Source organism: Salminus brasiliensis, chromosome 17 (genome assembly GCF_030463535.1).
Source record: "Salminus brasiliensis chromosome 17, fSalBra1.hap2, whole genome shotgun sequence".
Taxonomy (NCBI): Eukaryota; Metazoa; Chordata; class Actinopteri; order Characiformes; family Bryconidae; genus Salminus; species Salminus brasiliensis.
This window is the reverse complement of record NC_132894.1, coordinates 25,754,997-25,777,054: the sequence shown is the minus strand read 5'-3', so window position 1 is coordinate 25,777,054 and position 22,058 is coordinate 25,754,997. Positions and strand designations below refer to the sequence as shown.

General features: G+C 41.2%; 2 protein-coding genes across 2 annotated transcripts in view; one reads left to right on the top strand and one right to left on the bottom strand.

The window, feature by feature from the left end:
* Positions 1-629: 629 nt before the first annotated feature.
* On the top strand, positions 630-4,613 carry cyp2r1 (cytochrome P450, family 2, subfamily R, polypeptide 1). The gene is made up of 5 exons (XM_072660060.1): positions 630-916; positions 1,456-1,597; positions 2,512-3,141; positions 3,244-3,570; positions 3,685-4,613. The coding sequence occupies exons 1-5, from the start codon at positions 668-670 to the stop codon at positions 3,864-3,866; spliced, it is 1,530 nt and encodes a 509-aa protein (XP_072516161.1). The 5' UTR covers positions 630-667; the 3' UTR covers positions 3,867-4,613.
* Positions 4,614-7,599: 2,986 nt separating this feature from the next.
* Positions 7,600-22,058, bottom strand: part of pde3b (phosphodiesterase 3B) — a 71,151-nt gene continuing 56,692 nt past the window's right edge. Inside the window, exons 3-16 of the mRNA XM_072661238.1 lie at positions 21,441-21,689; positions 20,343-20,488; positions 19,430-19,536; positions 18,846-19,062; positions 16,803-16,894; positions 15,529-15,704; positions 14,587-14,721; positions 13,531-13,642; positions 13,241-13,354; positions 12,252-12,451; positions 11,905-12,108; positions 11,578-11,739; positions 10,203-10,446; positions 7,600-9,268 (exon numbers count right to left, since the gene is read on the bottom strand). Coding sequence (XP_072517339.1) covers positions 9,048-9,268; positions 10,203-10,446; positions 11,578-11,739; positions 11,905-12,108; positions 12,252-12,451; positions 13,241-13,354; positions 13,531-13,642; positions 14,587-14,721; positions 15,529-15,704; positions 16,803-16,894; positions 18,846-19,062; positions 19,430-19,536; positions 20,343-20,488; positions 21,441-21,689 — 2,379 coding nt within the window. The 3' untranslated portion in view covers positions 7,600-9,047. The remainder of the gene's footprint in view (positions 9,269-10,202; positions 10,447-11,577; positions 11,740-11,904; positions 12,109-12,251; positions 12,452-13,240; positions 13,355-13,530; positions 13,643-14,586; positions 14,722-15,528; positions 15,705-16,802; positions 16,895-18,845; positions 19,063-19,429; positions 19,537-20,342; positions 20,489-21,440; positions 21,690-22,058) is intronic.

Sequence of the window (22,058 nt, the reverse complement as noted above, 5' to 3'; positions counted from 1 at the left end):
TACAATGAACAAATAAATATTTCGAGCTGTGTAGCTGTAACTTTGCTGTAACCCCCTCAGGGTTTGCAGAGTCGTCAGAATGGTGGAAAAGGAATGTCGTCCGTCCCGTGAAACTTTGGGGCTAGTGGAGGAGGGGAGGGGAGGGGAGGGGAGCGTTCAAAAGCACGAGGTCAAAGTTTGTGGAGAAGTTATGACCCTGTAGCCTGAGATAAATGTGTTTGCCAGTCCACCCCAAACCCCTCACTTACTCAACATTAGGCTACAGCCTCGTACATTTTATGAAACGGCCACAATTAACGAAAAAATCCCCCATTAAGCACAGGCTATTTTTAGCGCTAGCTGCCATACACATTTTTTTAGCAGTGCTAAACCCCGTTGGTCAGCGGGGGGTTACAGCAAGCACGGTCAAGAAACACAGCATAAACGTCCGTCCTATGAAGTTGTCCAAGGCTGCAAGTTTGGTTTTGCACCCTATGGAGTGAAACGAGCCGCTGTTTATTCAGACAACAAATCCACGAAACGTGATCAATAGTAAAGTACCGATCCTGTGTGATCGTCTGGCCAATCTTAGCCCTTCAGAGGCGGGGGATAGCGAAATGCTGGACTCTCACTGAGAGCAGAGAGAGAGGCGTTTTAAGAAAGCAGAGGTTGCACAGCTAGTGTGAGGATGACAGGAATGGAGGCGACGTACAGCCCGCTAGCTCTCGTCTATGTGTCCTGCGAAAAGGGCGTCTCGTACGCGTGCAGCCTGATTTTGACCTGCTTCATTGTGCTGGTGGCTCGGCAGCTGGTGAAGCAGCGCAGACCCCGAGGCTTCCCCCCCGGACCCACTCCTCTGCCCATCATAGGGAACATTCTCTCTCTCGCCGTAGAGCCGCACGTCTATATGAAGAAGCAGAGTGAAACCTATGGACAGGTATGGACAGGCTTCTGATCACTGTAAAGTCAGCATTAACACAAGCCGGGGGGGAATTCAGAACTACACCAGTGGCAGTGTGTGAATAATGTGGGGATGATGGTGGAAACTGACTTCAGCACTTTCTCTGCAGAAGACCTACAGGATATAGTTTTAGAGGGGGGTCCTTTTTTTCTTCCATATTTAACTGGGCATAGCTGCAGACAAAGATCCACGGATGGATATTTGAAGTGTGTCACACGACCCTTCGACTAGCTCTCCACTGCATTAGAGATTGCTTAGAGGAGAACAAAAGATTGCATTGCCATTTGCAGTTTTGGCAAGCGAGCTGCACACAGAGCGAGCAAGGCGTGCTGAGTCAGCATGCCTCCCACTGAAAGAGCCGCTGCCACACTGAACTGTATCCTCCGTTTCTGGTCAAATCCAGCCACCCTTGAGAGACATTCTCCATTAAGGTATCTGGCAACCTGATCGTCTTGCGTGAGGCTCAGTTAATCAAGTGTTTTGCCCCCCCCCCCCCCTCCTTCATTTATCTCCAGATCTTCAGTCTGGACCTGGGAGGAATCTCAACCGTCATTCTGAACGGCTATGATGCCATTAAAGAGTGCCTTTATCACCAGAGTGAAGTGTTTGCAGACCGACCATCTCTGCCCTTGTTCCAGAAGATGACCAAAATGGGAGGTAGGACTGTGGTGACACTCTGTTCTTATACCTCATAAAAAGACAAATGTCTTTGTCTGCATTTTTTTTTTTTTTTTTTTGCAAGTCCCAGCCATTGCAGAAAGAGTTTGGCAGTCACAGGGAACGTCTTCAATTAACCAGAGAGACTGAAATCATTAGGATTCCCCTGCTGGAAAGAAATCTTAGAAACCCATTAGAGGTTGCAGTTGGATCCTGGTGGTTTACAAATATGTTCAGGAATGGTACTTTATGGCATGATAGGACAATATAGATGGACCGGTGGCTGAATTCTGATACTAGCTGTCTCTCGTGTAAACCATTAATCCAGGTTTCATTTCTGAAAACTAGTGAGAACTGCTTTTAATGCTCATCGTTAGAGGAAACACGTTTCCTGTAAAACATCACACGGGAAGACCACCGAATACGTCAGAAATGAACCGCCAGGAACCAACAGAAAACTTTCTATGAATTTTCTTTCCCCCAGCAGGGAGGAAAGAAAGTCGTAGAAATTTCAGAAGTAGACAGAATGGGTGGGGTGAGAAAGCTGAACTAGAGATGAAAGGTCAGTCAAAAGTATCATGCAACCAGGTTATAAAAATAATTTAATTGTTAATTGTGTGAAACGTGATGAAGTTCAAATGCTGTGGAACTACAAGGATTAATAAGGGAAAGGAAATTTTACAAATTCACATTTTTATAAGACATTTTAAGTTTTTTCAGCCAATGTGTGCCAATTGTTAAGGACCTTGATCATTACGTGATTATAACTTCCTGAATTATTTGCCTTTATAATGAGAATGAGTCATGATGCAGCTCCAGGAATTGACACTGCGCCATTGATCAGACTCCAGAGACCAAAGCAAATAAGCATTTCTTTTCAGTGAACTCTTCCTTCACTTTATTTCACGTTCCAGGACTTCTCAACTGCAAATACGGTCGTGGTTGGATCGAGCACCGCAAGTTGGCCGTTAACAGCTTCCGCTACTTTGGCAGCGGAGAGATGATGTTTCAGAGGATCTCAGAGGAGTGCATGTTCTTTGTAGATGCCATTGACATGCACAAGGGCAAACCTTTTAACCCCCAGCACCTGGTCACCAACGCTGTCTCAAACGTCACTAACCTTGTAATATTTGGACAGCGCTTTACTTATGATGATCGAGACTTTCAGCACATGATTGAAATCTTCAGTGAGAATGTGGAGCTGGCAGCTAGTGCCTGGGCTTTCCTGTACAACGCATTCCCCTGGATCGAGTACCTGCCCTTCGGGAAACACCAGAAGCTCTTTCGAAATGCCAACAAGGTGTATGACTTCCTGCTGCAAATCATCGAGCGTTTCTCCCAGGGCAGAGTGCAGCACTCGCCAAGACATTACATTGATGCCTACTTGGACGAGATGGAACAGAGCGCAAACGACAAGGCCACTTCTTTCTCCAGGGAGAACCTCATTTTCTCAGTCGGGGAGCTCATTATTGCAGGCACGGAAACCACCACCAACACCCTGCGCTGGGCCATGCTCTACCTGGCTCTCTATCCCAGCATACAAGGTAGGTGATCTGTACACCATCTGTGTATTTCCATCATTATCAGCCATTATCAGAATGGTGTTCTAATAGGTGACATCCATCCCTGGCTTCTCTTTTGTGCAGAGAAGGTTCACAGGGAGATTGACACAGTCTTAAATGGCAGAGCACCGACCATGGAGGACAAGCAGAGGATGCCGTATGTGGAAGCGGTACTGCATGAAGTCCTGCGCTTCTGCAACATCGTTCCTCTGGGCATCTTCCGGGCCACATCTCAGGACACAGTGGTGCGTGGCTACACCATTCCTCGAGGTACAATGGTCATCACAAACCTATACTCAGGCCACTTTGACGAGAAGTATTGGAGAGAACCTGCCGTCTTCTGCCCCGAAAGGTTTCTGGACAGCAACGGCAACTTTGTCAGACGAGATGCCTTTGTTCCATTTTCAGTGGGTGGGTACCGTTTTGTCTGATTTCTGAAACTTCCTCAGAGATCTAATGTTAGAACCTAATTATTGACCACCTGTTTGTGCACATGCCTAATATTCCTGTTGTAATGTTTCCCAGGCCGACGTCATTGTCTTGGCGAGCAGCTTGCCAGAATGGAGATGTTCCTCTTTTTCACCACATTGCTCCAAAGGTTCCGCCTGCAGTTCCCTCAGGGCTGCATTCCCAGCCTCAGACCTAAACTGGGCATGACTCTGCAGCCTCTCCCCTACTCCATATGTGCTGTCAGGAGACAGCGGTAAGACTTCCAGCCACCGATGGCACATGTTCTCTCACCTCAGGGGACTTTACTGAGAAAACCTATGCAGCCCAGCTCTCTCGCACTTTCTGCAGAGAATAATGACCTCTGCCACTGGCTGGCCTAAACTCTCTGTACTCATCCCTTACATGGTTTCACAGAACTTGAGCAGAAAGTGATGAGAGCTGCTATGTACAAGGCATGGAAAAGTACATGTACAGCTGGACTCATTTGCGTATACCCCACAGCAAAAGTGGATCTCACATGTCTTTCGTAACTGAAAAAAAAGGAGGGGGGGGGGGCAGCACTGTGTAGCACTGTGTAGCACGCAAGGCACTCTAGTGGTCAATGTAAGGGAAGGCGTGTTGTGTCAATAATTTACAGAGTTTACCTCTCTGCCAGTTTTACAGACCTCTTTTTCAACATTCCTTGAAATGAGAACACACGGTTCCCTCATTTCTGCAGTAGGCCAAGCAAAAGGAGAGCAGCTGCCTTTCCCAGAAAGCTTTGCACACTGCTCAACTCCTGGGATCACAGCCATATATCAGCACTGAACCAACAATGGCCCACAGATTTATCTCAGTGGAAATCGTCTGGCAGGACGTTATCTCCATATTCCTGGTGCTGTCATTAGTAGCTCTATTTTATATATATATATATATATATATATATATATATATATATATATATATATATATATATATATATATATATATACACACACATATACATATATACATATACATATATATATATATATATATATATATATATATATATATATATATATATGTATTTACACACTTTTCTATGTATGAATAGCTTTACTTTCATATATCATGCTTTGTACTGTAAACCATGACTCTGTTAGGACCCAAAACAATGAATAAACAGACAAATAATCTTTTTTTGATAGTATACAGTACGAGTTGAGTGTGCTTTAATGTGCTTCTCCATGGTGGCCTGTGGTTTTGTTCGTTTCCTTAAATGACCTCTTCCCCACGCTTCTGCGGCCAAGTTATACCGAATCCAAAACCAAGCTGGCAAGAGTTTATACAGCTTCAATCCTGCTGGGACTTTTGGCATACTGTTCCTACGATTTACAGCAAGTTACTGCAAATCGCTAATTTTATTTCCAAAACTACTGGCTCACGGTCATGGTTTATTGCTTAGAGAGGCAAATTTAAAAATGGCGTGCACTGACGAATTCATATTATACATTTAGCTTTTCACATATTTTTTATCATCATACAGAGTAAACTAACTGTATATCCTGTAATTGCAAACAGTTGGTTTAACGGGAGAGCAAATCCTCTAAAGCTGAGGTGCCTAGACATTTTGTCTCGGGAGGCCAAAGTGCAATATTTGTGAAAGGTTGATGTCCAAAAAGACAAGACAAACTCGATCCCTAACCATACTCTGAAAAAAAGTAAAATGTAATATCTTACTAAATTACAATCGATTTTATTTATTTATTTTAATCTGGAGACTACTTGTACAAAACGATTTATTATAGATTAACTCCTATTAGAGATGCTGAAGTGGAGTGGCAGAAAGGGCAGTTTGGCTGAAGCTAGGTTGTCACAGTAACGCAGCCTACAAGGAAGATGTGGACAGTCCAGGGTAGACCCTGCAACTAGGGACTCATCATCCGCCAACTGTCATCCTACGATCAGCTCTACCCAAGAGGATGACTGGGATTTCCTCTGTGAGCACAAGCTAAATAAACAGCAGCATGTGAAGAGAGGATGCTCGGCTGCATCATGCTGGCCATGGAGGAGAGAGGGTAAAACATGTCTGTAAAACGCTTAGAGGCTGAAAGGCTACACCTCTACATGAGACTAGGCTTTCTCTACAGCAGCCCTTTTTGAAGACTGTACGGCTGACTGCAAACAGCAAGTAAATTCTGCATTCAAAACCACACACACACACACACACACGGGTCTGAGAGATGACACTGACATTAAAGTTATTTTCAGGGATGGTGTTTTTATGACATCTATAAATAATGAGAAAAAAAGTGAAAAATTTTCCCCACAACTTCAAAAAGGCTGAAACGGTTACATCAGACACTGCTATCTAAATGCTACATAAAAAGGTGACAGCTGTTCATAAATGTGGTGGTGGCAACAATGATGATAATGGAGGGCACTGTGGCGTACGAGAAGTGTGAGCACAAAAAGATGCACAGTGAGGAGCCAACACACAGCTGGCTTTAATAGACAGACGTTAAAACGAAGGGAGAAATGAGGCCGTTCTGCGGGTTCAGCGTTGCCCTACCCTGACAAAGGCTATGAAGCATGAGGGCGGAAGTGACAGCGAGTAGTACCCACCGGAGTCCTGGATGCAGGTGAGAGTGAGTGTATCTGAAGGAAGTGATCAAGGGCTGGTTCAGAAAGAACCCCCTTCCACCACTCCTAAAATGAAGAACATATGCTGAACACAGGCCAAAGTGCATGACAAAAAAACTGGCAGCAGAGGGGAAGAGAGAGAGTGAGAGAGAGAGAGAAAGAGAGAGAGAGGTGGGGGGGGGGCTTGGCACTGTCACAGTGAGCTGACTCACAGCAACCAGCTTTGAGAGTGAGGGTGGGAGGGGGATCTCAGCAAAAAGTGGTTATGCAGAGGAACACAAACAGTGCACCCCAAAATAATAATAATATTATTATTATTAATAATAATAATAATAGTAATAATAATAATAAACACCACACCCAAACACATAGTATTAGATTAAAAACAAAGTTGATAATTACAGGTTTCCCAAATGTACAATATATGCCGGCTGTATGTAGAAAAACAGACGCAATCAGTTGATTAATTAAAAAATATAACATTATATATATATATATATATATATATATATATATATATATATATATATATATATATATATATATATATATATTACACACACACACATACATTTTATTATATATATATATATATATATTCAAAAAAATGTATGTATGTATGTGTGTGTATATTATACATATATATACATATATATATATATACATATATACATACATATATATATATATATATATATATATATATATATATATATATGCAGATACTCTTTCTGTGCAGAGATTAAACACTTGTTTGGTAGTAAAATGTGCACATTTATATTTCTTTTTTCTTTAAATATACTATCTTGATTTACATTGCCTACTTGAGAACTTTCCAGACCAAAAAACCCCCAAAAACAACAACAAAAAAACTAACGCAAAAAAACAAACAACAAACGTCATGAAGGAGAGGGACGTGTCAGTCTCCCACTCCCACCAGCACTCATCCTTTTTTTTCTAGTGGAATGCCTAGAGTTCTTGCTTCAGACAAAAATATATAGAACTATTAGTATTAAACCTGCCTTGTGGTGAAGAATAAGAAAATATAAAAAAGTGTACAGCTTTTGAGGTGAAACCCTGGATCACTTCAAATTTATGCACTGGCCTGGTTGTGTTTGGCAATGGTTATGTTCAGTAAAAGTGTGTGTGTGTGTGTGTGTGTGTGTGTGTGTGTGTGTGTGTCTGCAGTGTGATCAGAAAGACAGATAAGGAAAAAAACAAGGAAAAACAAAAACAAGAACCAACAATTGTGTATGTTAAACATAATGCCAACGTTAATGCAACTCAAAGCCAAAGCCAACCCAAATCACAGACAGCTGTTACGTCAAACGCTTCATCATCAAATACATTCCTTGGATCCCACTTCTTATCAAAGACTTTTTGAGGGGTTAGGGGTAGGGATACACCAAGGCTGTTCTAGTTTGGGGGCAACTGATAAGGGATAGTGGTCACTGTGTGGGATGACGCTCATGTGGAGCGCATCTTTCTTCCGTATGAATTTCAAGTTCTTCACATACACACGCACACATACACAAAAAACAGAAACAAATACCCCTTTCCCTACCTCTGAAATGAAAACTGTCAGACATACAAGAGTGTTTGAAATTGTTGACTCAAACTGTCCCAACAGAACGATCGGTCCACTTGAATCCTGAGTAACCGTGAAAAATATATATATTTAAAAAAACAAAAACAAAACAAAACTAAGCAACATCCCTTCATTAGAACAGTTTTCCTGTTCTGTACTCCATGCTTTCAACACGGTTAGACTTCACAGAGGGAAACTCAACAATTGGCAACTCAGCATTCCTGAAGAGGAAAGACCAGAAAAAAAAAAAATAAATCCTTGAGCGCACACACAAAACGTCAAACAAACATACAACAACAAGACTAAAACAAAAGGCAGGTGGTACACATGAATAAAAAAGCATCCAAAACGATGCAGGAGTAAATGTTCGTTTTTTTTTTGTCTTTATCTTTTTTTTCAGTCAAATGTCAGCATTTCCATGTACGAGTTCAGTGATACAGTGTTTCGTGTCGCCAGCATGAGGAGGGAACTGCACACACAGTGCAGCCTGCGTAGTCCATCACTTGGACCACATAGGAGAGGGAAAAGGGAAGAAAAAAAAAAAAGAAAAAAAAATCATGAAAAAGTTCAGACAGGCACGTTTGATTTATGCTTCTCGAGTATTCCTGACATTGAGCCTGAAATGGTCTCGGCCTCATGTTTTTGAACTGTTCGCTTTGGTAACAAGTGACAATTACTTGAAAAGTCTTACGCTTTTTCATTCAAATCTTGAATGCTTTGTCTTTAAATAATTGTTAGAAGTACCTACAGGAGAGTTAGGAGCTCTGCATTCAAGGCAGCATCACAGCCAAGTAATCATGGAGGGTTTCTCTAACTCCTTTTTTCACTTATTTCTGTTCTTTTTTTAACATCACGGCACACAAAGTCAGTGTCCTCAAAGCTGTGTTCGTCCTCCGTTGATTCTCCATGGGGTGAAAGTGCATAGTAGTGGGGCTCCCACCATTTGCAGCAAGGATGCTCTCACAGTAGTAAGGCCTTTGTTTTGTTTTTTTTTCTTCTTCTTCTTCAACACAACGTGAACTGCATTAGCGTCAGAGAGTGTCGGCACAGTGACGAATTTCAGTGTGGGAGATCCGACAGGGTCTTCCGGTGTGTGTCAATTTGGGCTGTGTGTTTGTGTCCTATGTAGAACAGTTAGTATATGTGTGTTTTGGTGGATGAGAGGGAGGGGCAGAAGTGATCACACCCCTTTGATTAGGCCCCTCCCACAGCTTCATGACTCAGGCCAATCATCTCGTTCCTGCTGCTACTGACGCTCCTCCTCTTCTGCCTCCTCTTGAATGACCTGGATGTCGTCAGAGGACGAGGAGGAAGGAGGAAGGCTTGGGCCATCAACCTGCTGCTGCTGCTGGAGACCCAGCTCCTTGCTCTTCTCTTCTTCCTCTATGATGTTTTTCCACTCTTTATGGTTCTCAGTCAGGTGCTGCATTATGTTGCAGAACAGACGGCGCCGGCCCTTCTGGGATTCTGCAAAGCACACGGATCAAACAGAAGCACATCAGGTACAAATCTCTCCTTAAGTCATCTAGAGCTGTCATTTATGGAGGTTTCTAACTCCTGGCTCCCCTTACAGACAGGAAGTGTAGTTTGCACTTTAAGCCACATACATTTTCTGGGCGAGCTGAGACAAACAGAACCATCACAGAGAGTGAACGAAGCAGGTGGAGGACAGATTTTACACAAATATGACCCTGGTTACTCAGTGTTACACAGTTCTCACAAAAATTATCCTGCCCACTTCTTTACAGTTACAGGCCCGGAACAGCAACAGCAGAAACGTATTTCTCCCTTTACAAGTCAGTGGAGAATCAACATAATTTTGAAACTGCTTTTTTAAGATACAAATGCTACATAGAGTTGCTTTAAACACATCATTATTGCACAGTTTTAGATTTTTATTTTTATTTTGTGATAGTTTGATGTAGTAGCCAATCAGAAGAGGCGGTCATTCAAAAGTCTGCAAACCCCTAGTCAAAATATCTGTTACTGTGAATAGTAACCCCTTTGGCTTCACAGCTTGTGAGTGATAGCAACAGTCTTTCCATTCTTGATAAGGGAACTTTCTGTCGCACATCTGTGCAAGCATGGGTAATTCTGAGTCAAGTCACTGATGCTTAGCGAAACATGCATTCCAAAATGATCAAAATGCATCAAGGCACAGTGTTAATTATGCAGATTACCTGGACAGTACAGACATAAGGTTAGAGGAGAAAAAAATCCTTGATTGTGCAGACCATCATAAACATTGGTAGCCACAAAATGAAGCAGGGTAGACTTGAGTAAAATGCATAGATGGTAGACTGGGTTTAGTCTTATGCAGAAGCTCAGGCTGAAACCAATCTAATACTTTACAAAACAGTGATTTCAAACCTGCAGGGCTCACATGTCAGACAACACATACTTAAGTGAAGGTCTTCAAGCTCTTCATCATCAGTTTCAGTGTCTTCAGCCTCCTCTTCTTCCTCCTCCTCCTCTGAACCCTCCTCATCGATCCAGTAGCCTGGGAGCAGTCCGGCTGCATCGTACGAGTTGCAGAGAGGCCCAACAATGTGCGTGATGAAGGACTCCTGCAGCTTAGCTAGCTGTGGTGTGGAGCGGTCCATGAAGGGGCTGATGGGTAATCCAAGACCTGCCTCCTCATCGCCCTATGAATCAGACATTTAAGAAATTACTTTTTTTAGCCATGTCGCGTGACCCAACATCTTACGTTTTACATCACAGGCACATGTCCTGACTTTCTGCTGATACAGCTTGCTTCATTTGTTTCTTAAGAACTGCGAGCCCTCCAGGCCATGAGGCAGCAAAAGCACCCCCACACCATTATACTTTCTCCACCATAGTTTACAGATGGAATAAGGTTTGGTGTTGGCAAGCAGTGTTTTGTTTTATACAAGCTTTTGTTTTATCTGTCCACAAAGTTCCTGTAGGGCGTCCAGATGTTCAATTTGGTTCTGGAGAACATTATCTCTGGTCACCTCCCATGAATGCCACTCTTGTTCAATGATTTTCATATGGTAGACAGAGACCATTAACAAGTGTTAAGAAATGCCTGGGGATACTAAGCTGTCAGTACGAGGCTCCTTGTCACTTATTTGAGGACTATACAGCAGGCAGGCCATTTCACTGATCTTTGCAGAAGCAGAAATGGTACAAGATGTTTCTCTCCCAGATTGCAGGCTAATGAAAATTTAGAAATCCCTTTGCAATGTTACAAATTTCATTAACTTTTGAGGTTTCTTATTAATCGATGTTTATTTAGTATTTGAATTATATGTGAATTAATCATGTACCTGGCACCATCCCAGGTCGTTATACTAGTTTCACATTACAATAATAATTTTAATTGTTCAAATTATTGTTATATACATGTTAAGCATCTTCTTAAAGACCGATTTCTGTAAATGATTTCGTATATCAACACTGCTGCACATAGTTGTCATACTTCTAATATAGGAAAAGGAAAAAAAAAAAAAACAACCTTTTATTTATTTAGGGCCATTGCTTTTGGTCTATTCATCATGAAATGTGGCACAATGTAAAGAACTGCCAGATTCACATTATGTCGAAATGAAACGAATAGAGACACAAAGTTCCTTCCCACCAAAATACTGGTTTAAGCAGTTTCTTTAAGCAGGGATGAACTAAAACAGACACCCCAACTGTACCAAAAAAACAGCAGTTTCACAATAAAATGAAATGTAATTAACACATGACTTCTCACAACTGTACAGCAAAAAAACAAAAAACCTAAAAAAACCAACAAAAAAAACACCTACCTGCTCATAAAACTCATTCACTATGCCCTCTGTCCACTTTAAATGAAGGCTGCGTTCTTTGGCAGGCCCATTGATGTCTGCCAACTTAATGCACACTTGACATACCAACAACCTGTCATTTTCATTAGTCCAGTCAATACCTGGGCTATTCACATCATTAACCTGTTAACAAGAAGGGAAAGGTTAAAAAAAAGAAAGAATTAAAACTTGGCAATGTGATTGTGGTTTACTAGAGACAAGATCCAAATTTTACAGCAAAAAAAAAAAAACAAACAAAAAAAACAAAAACATAACAAAACAAAAAATATTTTAATGTCTGTTCATCACCTTGGAATTGAACTCAGCTAGGAAATCAAAGTGCTTCTTTAGGTCTGTGGCGAGGATGGCCTCGATAACAAGAAAGCGAAAACGCTTGAACTCGACATGGTCCAAGTTGGACAGGAAGTTGAACTCGGGCTGTGACAGGAAAAGGCTCCATGCAGAGGCAGCATGGTGGTTCTCAAGAACTGAACGATCATTGTATAGCACCGCCTACCAGAAGGATAAGGAAGAAAAAGAATGAAAGGTATGAATAAATGTTTCATCTGCTGATCACAGAATCACCATTTCATTTAGTTGATGGTGCTGACCTAGGAGACCTGATGAGACATAAGTTCTCAGTGCCTGAAACCTACCTGAGGGGCATTAGTAGCTACAAGAAAGGCGTTTGTGCGACCTGGGTGATCATAGTCATGCATAGCAGCTGCTACATATAGTGCCATTAGCTCAAGGGCAGGGACATTCCAGGTCAAGCAACCATAACTGTTGTCTGAAACTGAGCAGCTTTTAGAAGAGGCATAGGACACTCTGCCTGGGGAGATGCCGCTGTCAGAATCTGAAAAGAGAAGAACAGTTATTTTCACATTTTAGTTTTCTTTATTATCATACAAACCATAATTCCAAAATATGCTCAGCAATGGACCACGTTTTATGCTACATAACTGCATGTGTAAATACCATAATAAAGTAATCACACTAACAAGTGTATAACATGTTCTTGCCCCTTTGTGGACCCATTTTCAAAAGATTTTTCCATAACAATTTTCCACACTGACAGAAAACTTCATTATTCTACTGGCATACTAGCGTATACTCCACTAGAATAGTTAAAATGGCCAAATGGGCATCATCTGCACTGCAGAAGCATGTGCCAGCAAGTGAAGTCACTTGTTACCGTGTGATTCAACACCTCTAAAGCGCAGGCCCCTCTTGCTCTCCCATGCAGAGTGGCTACAGCAGCCGAGTGACTCAGACTGCACTCCATTTGAGAAATTAAAAGGGCCATCAGCAACCTTAAAATAAGTCCTGAACATGCTGAGCCAGCAGCAGCGGCAGCAGCAGCCTCTGATCTCAATCACAATGGAGGCTCTCTTATTGGATGGCAGCTATTGCTGGCCACAGTCACACAGACTGTTTGATTTATTCCCAATAGATCAGAGGAACTTGTGATATTATTAGCAGAGAGACTACTGGGCCTATACATTTTTAGACCCCTTGAGTGAGAAAAGAGAAAATAAAATAGTAATAGTAATAATAATAATAATAATAAAAAGGAAAACGATGTGGTATTATTTGTGGTACTGATTACTGGAATGGCTGACTTTGGCTGCAAGCGACTAGGTACCTGTGTCACTTCCTGTCACATGTTCATTGTGGATCTGTTGAAAGCCTGGGATTGGCCTCGTGGTGAGATACCAGACCGCATGGAGGACGTCTGTCGCGTGGACACGATTATGATCTGAGGAGGAAATACATTGGTTTTTGCTGCTAGGCCTCAAGTCTGCTGTTAAACGACATAATTTCATCTACAATTTTCAATGAAGCACATTCTCTACTGGTGGTATTACCAAAGCAGATGCTTTCATGCATGTCATTTCAAAGTTTTACTTTTGACAACATTAATTTAAATCTCACAGGGAATATCACGATAGCCGTTCTCCAGAGCGCAGAAGTACGTCATGAATTCCCGGACGGGGATTTTGAAGATTTCAAACAGACCCGTGTCCTGGAACAAAGTGTACGCCACCTGAGAGACAGCCAAACAAACAAAACTTCATTAAGACAGACACAACAGGCTGTCACTGAGGCGTAAAGTCCCTGATGAGCAGTGACTATTACAGACTAAACACAGAGCACAGTAAAGGATCATCACCATTGTGGCTTATGAAATAATACAATGTGCCAATCACAAGCAGAGACACTGAACTGCAATTAAACTACAAGTGTTATAAATGTCTTGCGCAAGATTAACTTTTCTGGCTTGAGTTATTCTTGGTAAATAAAACCAGATATAATTAGGAACAGAAATAGAAGCAAAAAAAGAAAATCAAGTAAACAATTAAAAGTTAAAAAAGAAAAAAGAAAAAAAAGGGTCCTGAGTGGCACAGCTGTCTCAGCGTTAGCCTTATCATCACAGTCACCCTTCCATCCAGGGCGCATAACGGGGGGTGGGGGGGTGGGTCCTCTGCTCCCATCACTCAGAAGGATACTAATGTACTTTATATATTTATTTTATTTCTACCTTCATTTGTGTAAAACATGCCATAAATACAGTAGCCCCTACCTTTAAGATCAATATACTCTGATAAGAGCTTTAAAAAAAAAGACATTTCGATTTCTTTGGAGTCTATTTACTGACCCACATAAGAAACCCTCTTTTCTACTTATTTTATCATGAGGGATTTGGGTCTGGACAGTTTGAACCTACAGTTTGTCACTTTAACAAATAAATTATTGTGTAAATTTTGTTTCGTACTGCATTATGTAATAACCTACATATTATGTTTGCTGTTCTCAAAATAAAATGAACTTAAACTAAACTACTTAGTAAACTGAATATCCAAGACTTCCAAACATCATCAGTAAAGAATATATAGTATTGTGCCATCTCTAGTTGTAGCTCAGGAATGGGTGAGTGATCAAGAAAAACTTTATTTACTGTGTCAAGCCACAAGTTTTCTTTGTACTAACATAGCTGAGGATTCTCCCTGTTTTCCCTCCTGTTCTTTCCATTAGATCAAATATCTGGAAGTTCCAGCTATTGAGCTTCTCCATCAGAGCTTCATGGTCCTCCAGCAAGGGGTCCAACTTAAACTCCTGCTCGCCCTGCAAAATAAGCAACAGATGGCAATTTTACACTGATCTAGAACCAGTTTCTCCCACCAGAATCCCTAACCAAAACATTACTCAGCAGGTCATGGATCAGCAAAAACAGAAACCATCCTGCAGTCAACTCACACATGGCCTCATATGGCCTAGTCCCCCACCAACCTCCCCCAGGCCACTTCATCAGCTGCATGCTTGTTCAGAGACCTCAGTGCTATAAATCCGGCTGCCACATTTAACACAAAAGCATGAGAACCAGGACAGAGACGCAGGGCTGGCTTCCTTTCTAAACTACAATTGCTTAAAAACCTTTTTTTTAGTTTTGGTCTGGCTGTTCAACAGCTGGCTGTTTTAACGAGGACCAGATTGGCCAATAAAGACTGTGCAGAATGTGCTGAATCAAAAAGAGGCCATTCCAGGTCATGGACAGAATTTTCTTAGAAAAGTGAGAAAACCCTTAAAACCAACTGGACTGAGAAAACTGCTTTGATTAATATTATGGATGCAAATTCTCTAGCACAAAAAATGAATGTTGTCAACAGTACTAATTCCGGATGTACTCGTGAAATCAAAGGGTGTGGTATGAAAGCCTGAAGAGGGGATTGGCTTAAGTTGAATGAGGTGTTTCAAGCATAATAAAAACACAGCCCTCCAGTATGAGTACGAAAGCTCTGACCTAGTTTTACTGCTGCTTCAAATCATTTGACTCTTGTATGACCCTTAATTTACCCTATGCATTATGCAATAAGTAAGCTTTGAACAGGGCTAAAAAAAGGCATGTGTACTATTCCAGTGTGGTCACTGTACCTCAGGATCTGATGGAGTCTGCTCCACATTCAAGCTTTCTCCCTCCTCCTCCTTGTCCTCCTCAGACTGTCCTCGCTCTCTGGCCTTTCCAGCAGCTGCAGTGCCTTCTCCCTGAGCCTCTGCTTCCATGCTCTCCTCCCTGATCAGGCTGTCCCCGCCATATTCTGTCCCCTCAGCTGTGGAAGGTCCATTATCAGTCATCACTGAGAGTATCACGGATCAGTATTAAAAGAAAGATTTACCAAATCTTCAAAAATGAACAAATTTGTTGTGACAAATATGGATCCAAACTCCAAAAGAGTAAGACAGCCAAAAGCTTGATGAAAAACACTGGGAGAAACAACAACTAAAGCCTCAGGTCGGAAGCAAATCAGCACTTGCTCTGTCATAATGCGTACATTATTAAAAGACGCAATTTGAAAGCTCTCCTAGTGGTCATTGATGCCTTGGATTCATCTGTCCAAAGCACATTGTTCCTTAAGTCCTGGTCTTTGTCTAGAACTTTAGTCTTGCTTTGAGGGTAGGGTTTCCTCCTTGCACACCTCCCCAAACGTGTGTGGTCTCTTTCAGTAGATCCTATACTTTCACATCAACAGTGACAAGAGCTACATTTAAGTCCTGTGATGAAAGTTTAGGGTTATTGGATACTTCTTTATGCATTTTGTGGTCTGCTGTTGGACCTGCTGATGCTGGCCTTTGTTTTTAATGTTCTCCACTTGCAAATTATTTTGCTTACAGTGGAACAGCTAACTGTTCTGAGATCTTTTTAATCTCTTTCCAGACTGAAATACATATACAATCTTCTTTCAGGAGGACTTTTTGGATCTGGTCATGGTGATACCACTCACTCACTACCAATCCAAGAGCAAACCAAAACTCCAAAATCATCTGCAGCTGCAGCTGATTCTAATTTTAGGCGTTTTAATTAGTAATAAATGTGGGGGTGTTCAAACGTTTTTCAAATGAAGAGCAAATGTCCTTATGTTTAAAAAGTTAATAAAGATAAAGGTTTCCAATGGCTGCCCTAATTATTTCACATGACTGTATACAAACATCTTTAATCATCATTTTGTATCGCTTGTCTCTTACGGACATCCAATTACACGTTTCAGACTGTAGGGGGAGCCCAGGAGCAAGAGATACCAATAGTGATGTTTTAAAGCACATTACTGCTTTTCAACTCTTTTTTAACTCTCAACTATTTGCAATGTAATAGTAGTGATGCTGGGAAATAACATGAGGGAAAAAAGTGAGGTGATATGGTCAAAGCCTACCTGACCGTCTCCTCTGCAAATCAGCTGCTGACGGCAGGTGACTTTCACCCACTTCCACGCTTGCACCGCCTTTTAGCATCTGCCTCCCACAACTGACACAAAAAAAGGTTATCGTCAAAATACAGGGCTCATTTCATGTAAAATTAAATACAACCTTTCAAACCCAAGGCAAAAAAATAGTTTGACAGGGTTTTAAACACACTGTTCACTACCATATTCATATAATCCATGTTTGGACACTAAGAAGCAATTAAAAGGCAGTTAGGACAGAACAGAACAGAACAGAGATCACGTTCATATGTCAGCCTTAAAGACACAGAACCAAAAACAGATTGTTTAATTCTAATTCTGCGTTCAGTACCTCACAGCAAAACTGGTGTAAAAACAGAAACTTACACAGCAGCCATGCTATGATGTTTGAAGTTTGACATGTTTTGTTTTCTTTTCAAGTGAAAATAAGCACAATCTTTAAATACGCCAATCAGCCATAACATTAACACCACTGTCAGGTGAAGTGGAAAACACTGATTATCTCCATCTAAAGTGGCACTGTGACGGGGTGTGTATATATATATATATATATATATATATATATATATATATATATATATATATATATATATATATATTAGCAAGCAAACATTTAGGTGATGTGTTGAAAGCAGAAAAAATGGTGAAGCATAAGGATGTTAGCGACTTAGACAAGGGTCAAACTGTGATGACTAGATCACTGGGTCAGAGCATCTCCAAAAGGGGTGTTTTTGGTATACAGTGGGTAGTACCTACCAAAAGTGGGAATCACCTGTGAACTGGCATAGCTGACTCATTGATGCAATCTGTCTATAGCCTTAGCCCCCACCTCACATCTTACAAGACTTAAACGGATCTGCTGCTAATGTCTTTGGACTAGATACTCTAGGTTGCCTTCAGAGGTCTTACAGAGTCTAGGCCTTGAATGGGGGGGACCTACTCAATATTAGGAAAGGGAGTGTTAATGTTATGGCTGATTGGCGTATTAGCTGAATTTAAAATATGAAAATTTATGTATAATGAAAAACATGTTTGTGCATAAAAAAGAATAAAGAAATAAAATAAAATACAATAAATATGCAGGGACCACACCTTTATAGATCCACACAGAACACAAGCCACTTGTCTACTGGTTGCTCTGGCTCTCCTTATCACATTAGCTGAATGAAAATAAATGCAGCAGGCCAGGCTACAGAGCTGCGGTCACGAACGTTCCTCCTGGAGATGCAGCTCTCTTGGGGTTTACCTCCTATACATCAAGCTCACATACCTGGTCCAACTAATAAACAACTAATGGCTATAAAAGCCAATGGCTGTGTTTGAAATAGCACACAGTGAACTGTATACTGCAGCAGTATATAGTGCATACCTAATGCTACTCTTCATATCAGTATGCCACAACTACTGTAATGTACCATTCTCTGTACTATAGGACAGGTGTATGACTAGACACTACCCATCTCTACCCAGACTCTACCCACTTCAACCGACCAGAACTATTTTCTTAGTGTCAAGTCTGCTCAGCAACCATTGCGAGCCACTCTTCCACACTGCATTATAGGATGATATATATCTTGCATATTGCGCTGGCTGCATACTGGAATAGTAGGTAAAAGAATGTATTAAACACGGAACACCACCTACTACTTTAGAGAACAATGTAGTAGGCTATTTTTAACACAGCCAATCACTTGCATCAGGTGTGACCTGATCAGAGGCAGAAATAAGTTACATATCCAGAAGCAGGGTTGGTGATCACTGTTGAAAACAGTAAGAAAAGGTGTAGAAAAGATCTGAGGGTGGTAATTCTACTGCATCATAATCTGTAAGAATAATATAATCCACTCTGTAATAAAATTCCATGATATATGCACAAATAAGGAGAGAGCAACTGCAAAAATGGGTATGGCACACCAAACAAATGTTTATGTTTGTCCAGTTGGTGAACTTTAGCTGTAAGGGGAAAAACATCTTTTGAACATTTTCTAAAGAATCAAGGCTGTTAGCTGGTACCTGGTGCACAGCAGGGCCGAGGCCGGGCTGCGGTATTGCTGAAAGTCTGGCGAGCTGAGTGTATAGCCCAGTGGCTTGTGCAGATTGATGCTGGGCTTGGTGAGGAAGTCAGCTGTGTCTGGAAACTCTACTGGAGAGCGGGTGACCAGTGAAGAGCCAGGAGCTCCGGGTGGACTGTGGCTTGGAGAGTTGACGGGACTCAGACTCGGAGATGCACCTGAGAAGAAGGCTAAGGTTATTTCAATATCAGAATAAGTGGTATGAACATATCTTTCATATATAGGTGCTTCTGTAAGTAAACTTAAATTCATCAGGGCTGTAAGCTTTTATATGTTAAGACAAAATAAACAATATTATTATATTATGTGATTTTATATGAGTCCCTGGTTCAGCTAATCAAACAGTAAATTGTGAAGTTAATTTAATAAGTTAATAATAAGCTAAATCAGGTGTGTTGGTAAGGTATCAAGGAATTGATGAATTCAAAATGTATCATCATTACTTATAGTATTATTATTATATACTTAAAGGTCATATAATGTAATAATAAACACACTTACTGCCTTGATGAATACAAAACTGACCTGGTCTTCTGGGAATGGTGTGGCCATAAGACAGCGTGACAGAGGATGATCTTTGTTTGGGGATGGTCAGCAAATTGCTGTTGGGACCATTGGAGAAAGACCCCTGACTGTTGGAAACATTGCAGTATAAATTAGACAGGTGATGTTCACAATACTTGCATTTATGTTTCTTGTTCTTGTAAGATGCTGCACATAAAACAATATGGAGAGAGTTTTCTCTCTAAAACCAATTATTATCAAACATCTGTTCAACACTGCCACCTTGAGGACTAACAATGAAACAGCACAACTCAAATACCACTACAAACAATAGAAATGAGGTATGACAAATTTATTACAAAAAACATGTTTTGGTAAAATGCCCTGAAAATGTTCTATATCACATGATTTAATCACAGGTATTATAGTCACACGATGAGATGATTATAACTTTTCTTGAACACATTTACTGTATTTATTTTACAATAGAAAAATAAATAAAAACATCAATATTTATACTACTATCTACAGTTCTGAACCCTTTTCAGATCCAGTTTACAGCTCACATACTGTTTAAATTATGTTTAGAGTTACCAGTTATGATGATACCAGTTGATGATACCAGTTTTTCTGATACCGATATTGAAAACTTGAGTATGGACCAACTACTAAGGAAGGGAGTGATGCTAGAAATCTGGTATCAAAACAAATGGCATCTCTACTTATAAATACAATAATTAAAAACTGTCCCATCCCCAGTTATATTTGTGACGTCCTACAGAGCAGCTGAGGCTGTCTCTGAGTAGGAACGGATGGGCCTCGTCCCTCAGGCTTTTGTCAACAGGTACAACAGTGGAAGTGGCAATAGTTTAGTAGGTAGTACTGTGAGTGTGGCGTGTATTCTGGTCTCCAGAGCCAAGGCTAAGAGGCTGACCTGCCACCACTGAGCTCAGCATGAGGTCTCTTTCCGTTACTGCGTTCCCAGCGAGGGGACGAGAGCGTCTCTAGAGGAGGCAGTGAGGAGGAGGCAGAGCTCCGTCTCAACTGAGGAGTGGGCAGACTGTTTCTGCTGCTCAGGCCCTGAGAGGGGGTAGGAAAAAAAGAAAAAAAAAAAGTTAAACTGAAACTCTTGTTATGGACATTTACAAGTCATGTCAAGTTTGCTTCAAAATAATCCGCCATTGGTTGCACACTCATTAATCTTTACTTGCGAGAGCTTCAGAGCTTTTTACAAAGAAAGCTTTATGTTCACTACAGGGACCAACTGTCTGAGGCTACAAAGGCAAATATATTCAAATTGCTTAATTCAAATAACTTAATTAAAGCAATACCAGCAATTAACTTGACATGGATGCGGATTAGCTCCTGGATCTACTTCAACAGAATTCCTAGTTGCTTCAGTAAAAGCAAGTTGTGTACATGTGTGAAACAATCACTGATGTAGTAGTAGTATTTTGTGCTTTATGGCTCCTCTAGTTTTTTTTTTTCAGAAGCTCGGAGAGGCCTTAGCATTTGTCTGCTTTCCAAAACAAATATTTTAAGTAACATTTGATCTACTGTGGCTTTCATCAACACATGGTGCCTGTAAACAATAGTTTACATTTTTTTTTAGCAACAGGAAGTGATGGAACATTTCTTTGCCAACATGTCATTTCACTGGAAGTCCTCCTGCCACCATTGCCACTGCACCCGCATTGCTATCCGCCATTTTTTCAAACAAGAGTAGCTTCTCTATTTTCATTTCGCATTGCATTGTGGGACAATACTGTCCATTGTAACCACACTCAAAAAACGACTGGTTCTGTGAGTGCATCATGGATATATTTTGTATTGACACTTATCTATACCACATAGGCAAAAACAAACAGTATTAGTACACAAATGGCCAGTAGTTTGCACAATGCTAATAAGTTATAAGCTTTCATTATTTGTTAGCTAAATTAGTTAAACTACAGACGTAAGCCTCAGTAAACAAGCCTAAATTGATGCTAAATCCATTTACACCATTTCTCAACCTAGTTTGCTCTCCTACCTTCAGGGGCTTCCTCTCGCCCCTTTCGGCTGGGTCTTCCATCTCGGCGCAGGGGTAGAAGCCTGGGAATGGAGTAAAGGGGTTGACACGTGGCCGGCAGGAGCCTGAGAAGGCACCCATCAGGCTGCTGACACTGCGCAGCGAGGAAAGAACGTGCGGAGACAGAGAGGAGTCCATCAGCAGCTCCGCCACCACGCTCCTTGCCTCATTTATTACTGAAAGGTCCACACCGTTCCCACAAGTAGCACCCTGCAGACACAACACACACATACACTAGCCATATTACTGTCCACAAGATGAGACCCACTTTAGCAAGGAGCACAGTATTTTGATAGGCATTCTGAGAAAGTGACTGACTTGGATACTGTCTTGAATGTCAGTCTGATGATCAACACTGGTAAAATAAAGCTCTTTTAAACTAGACTTAGTCTAGATATAGTTTAGACTGGTCCTATCTGCATGTTTCTGCTGAATTGCCCTTCTGTCTAGTTTGATGCTGATGTAAGATCAATATTGACTGGGTGTCCCTGATTGACCACCATGGTGCCACCTGCAAGTCCCAAGAGCAAGCTCCACTCATGCACAGATAAGATCACTGAAGCCACTGACGCCATTACT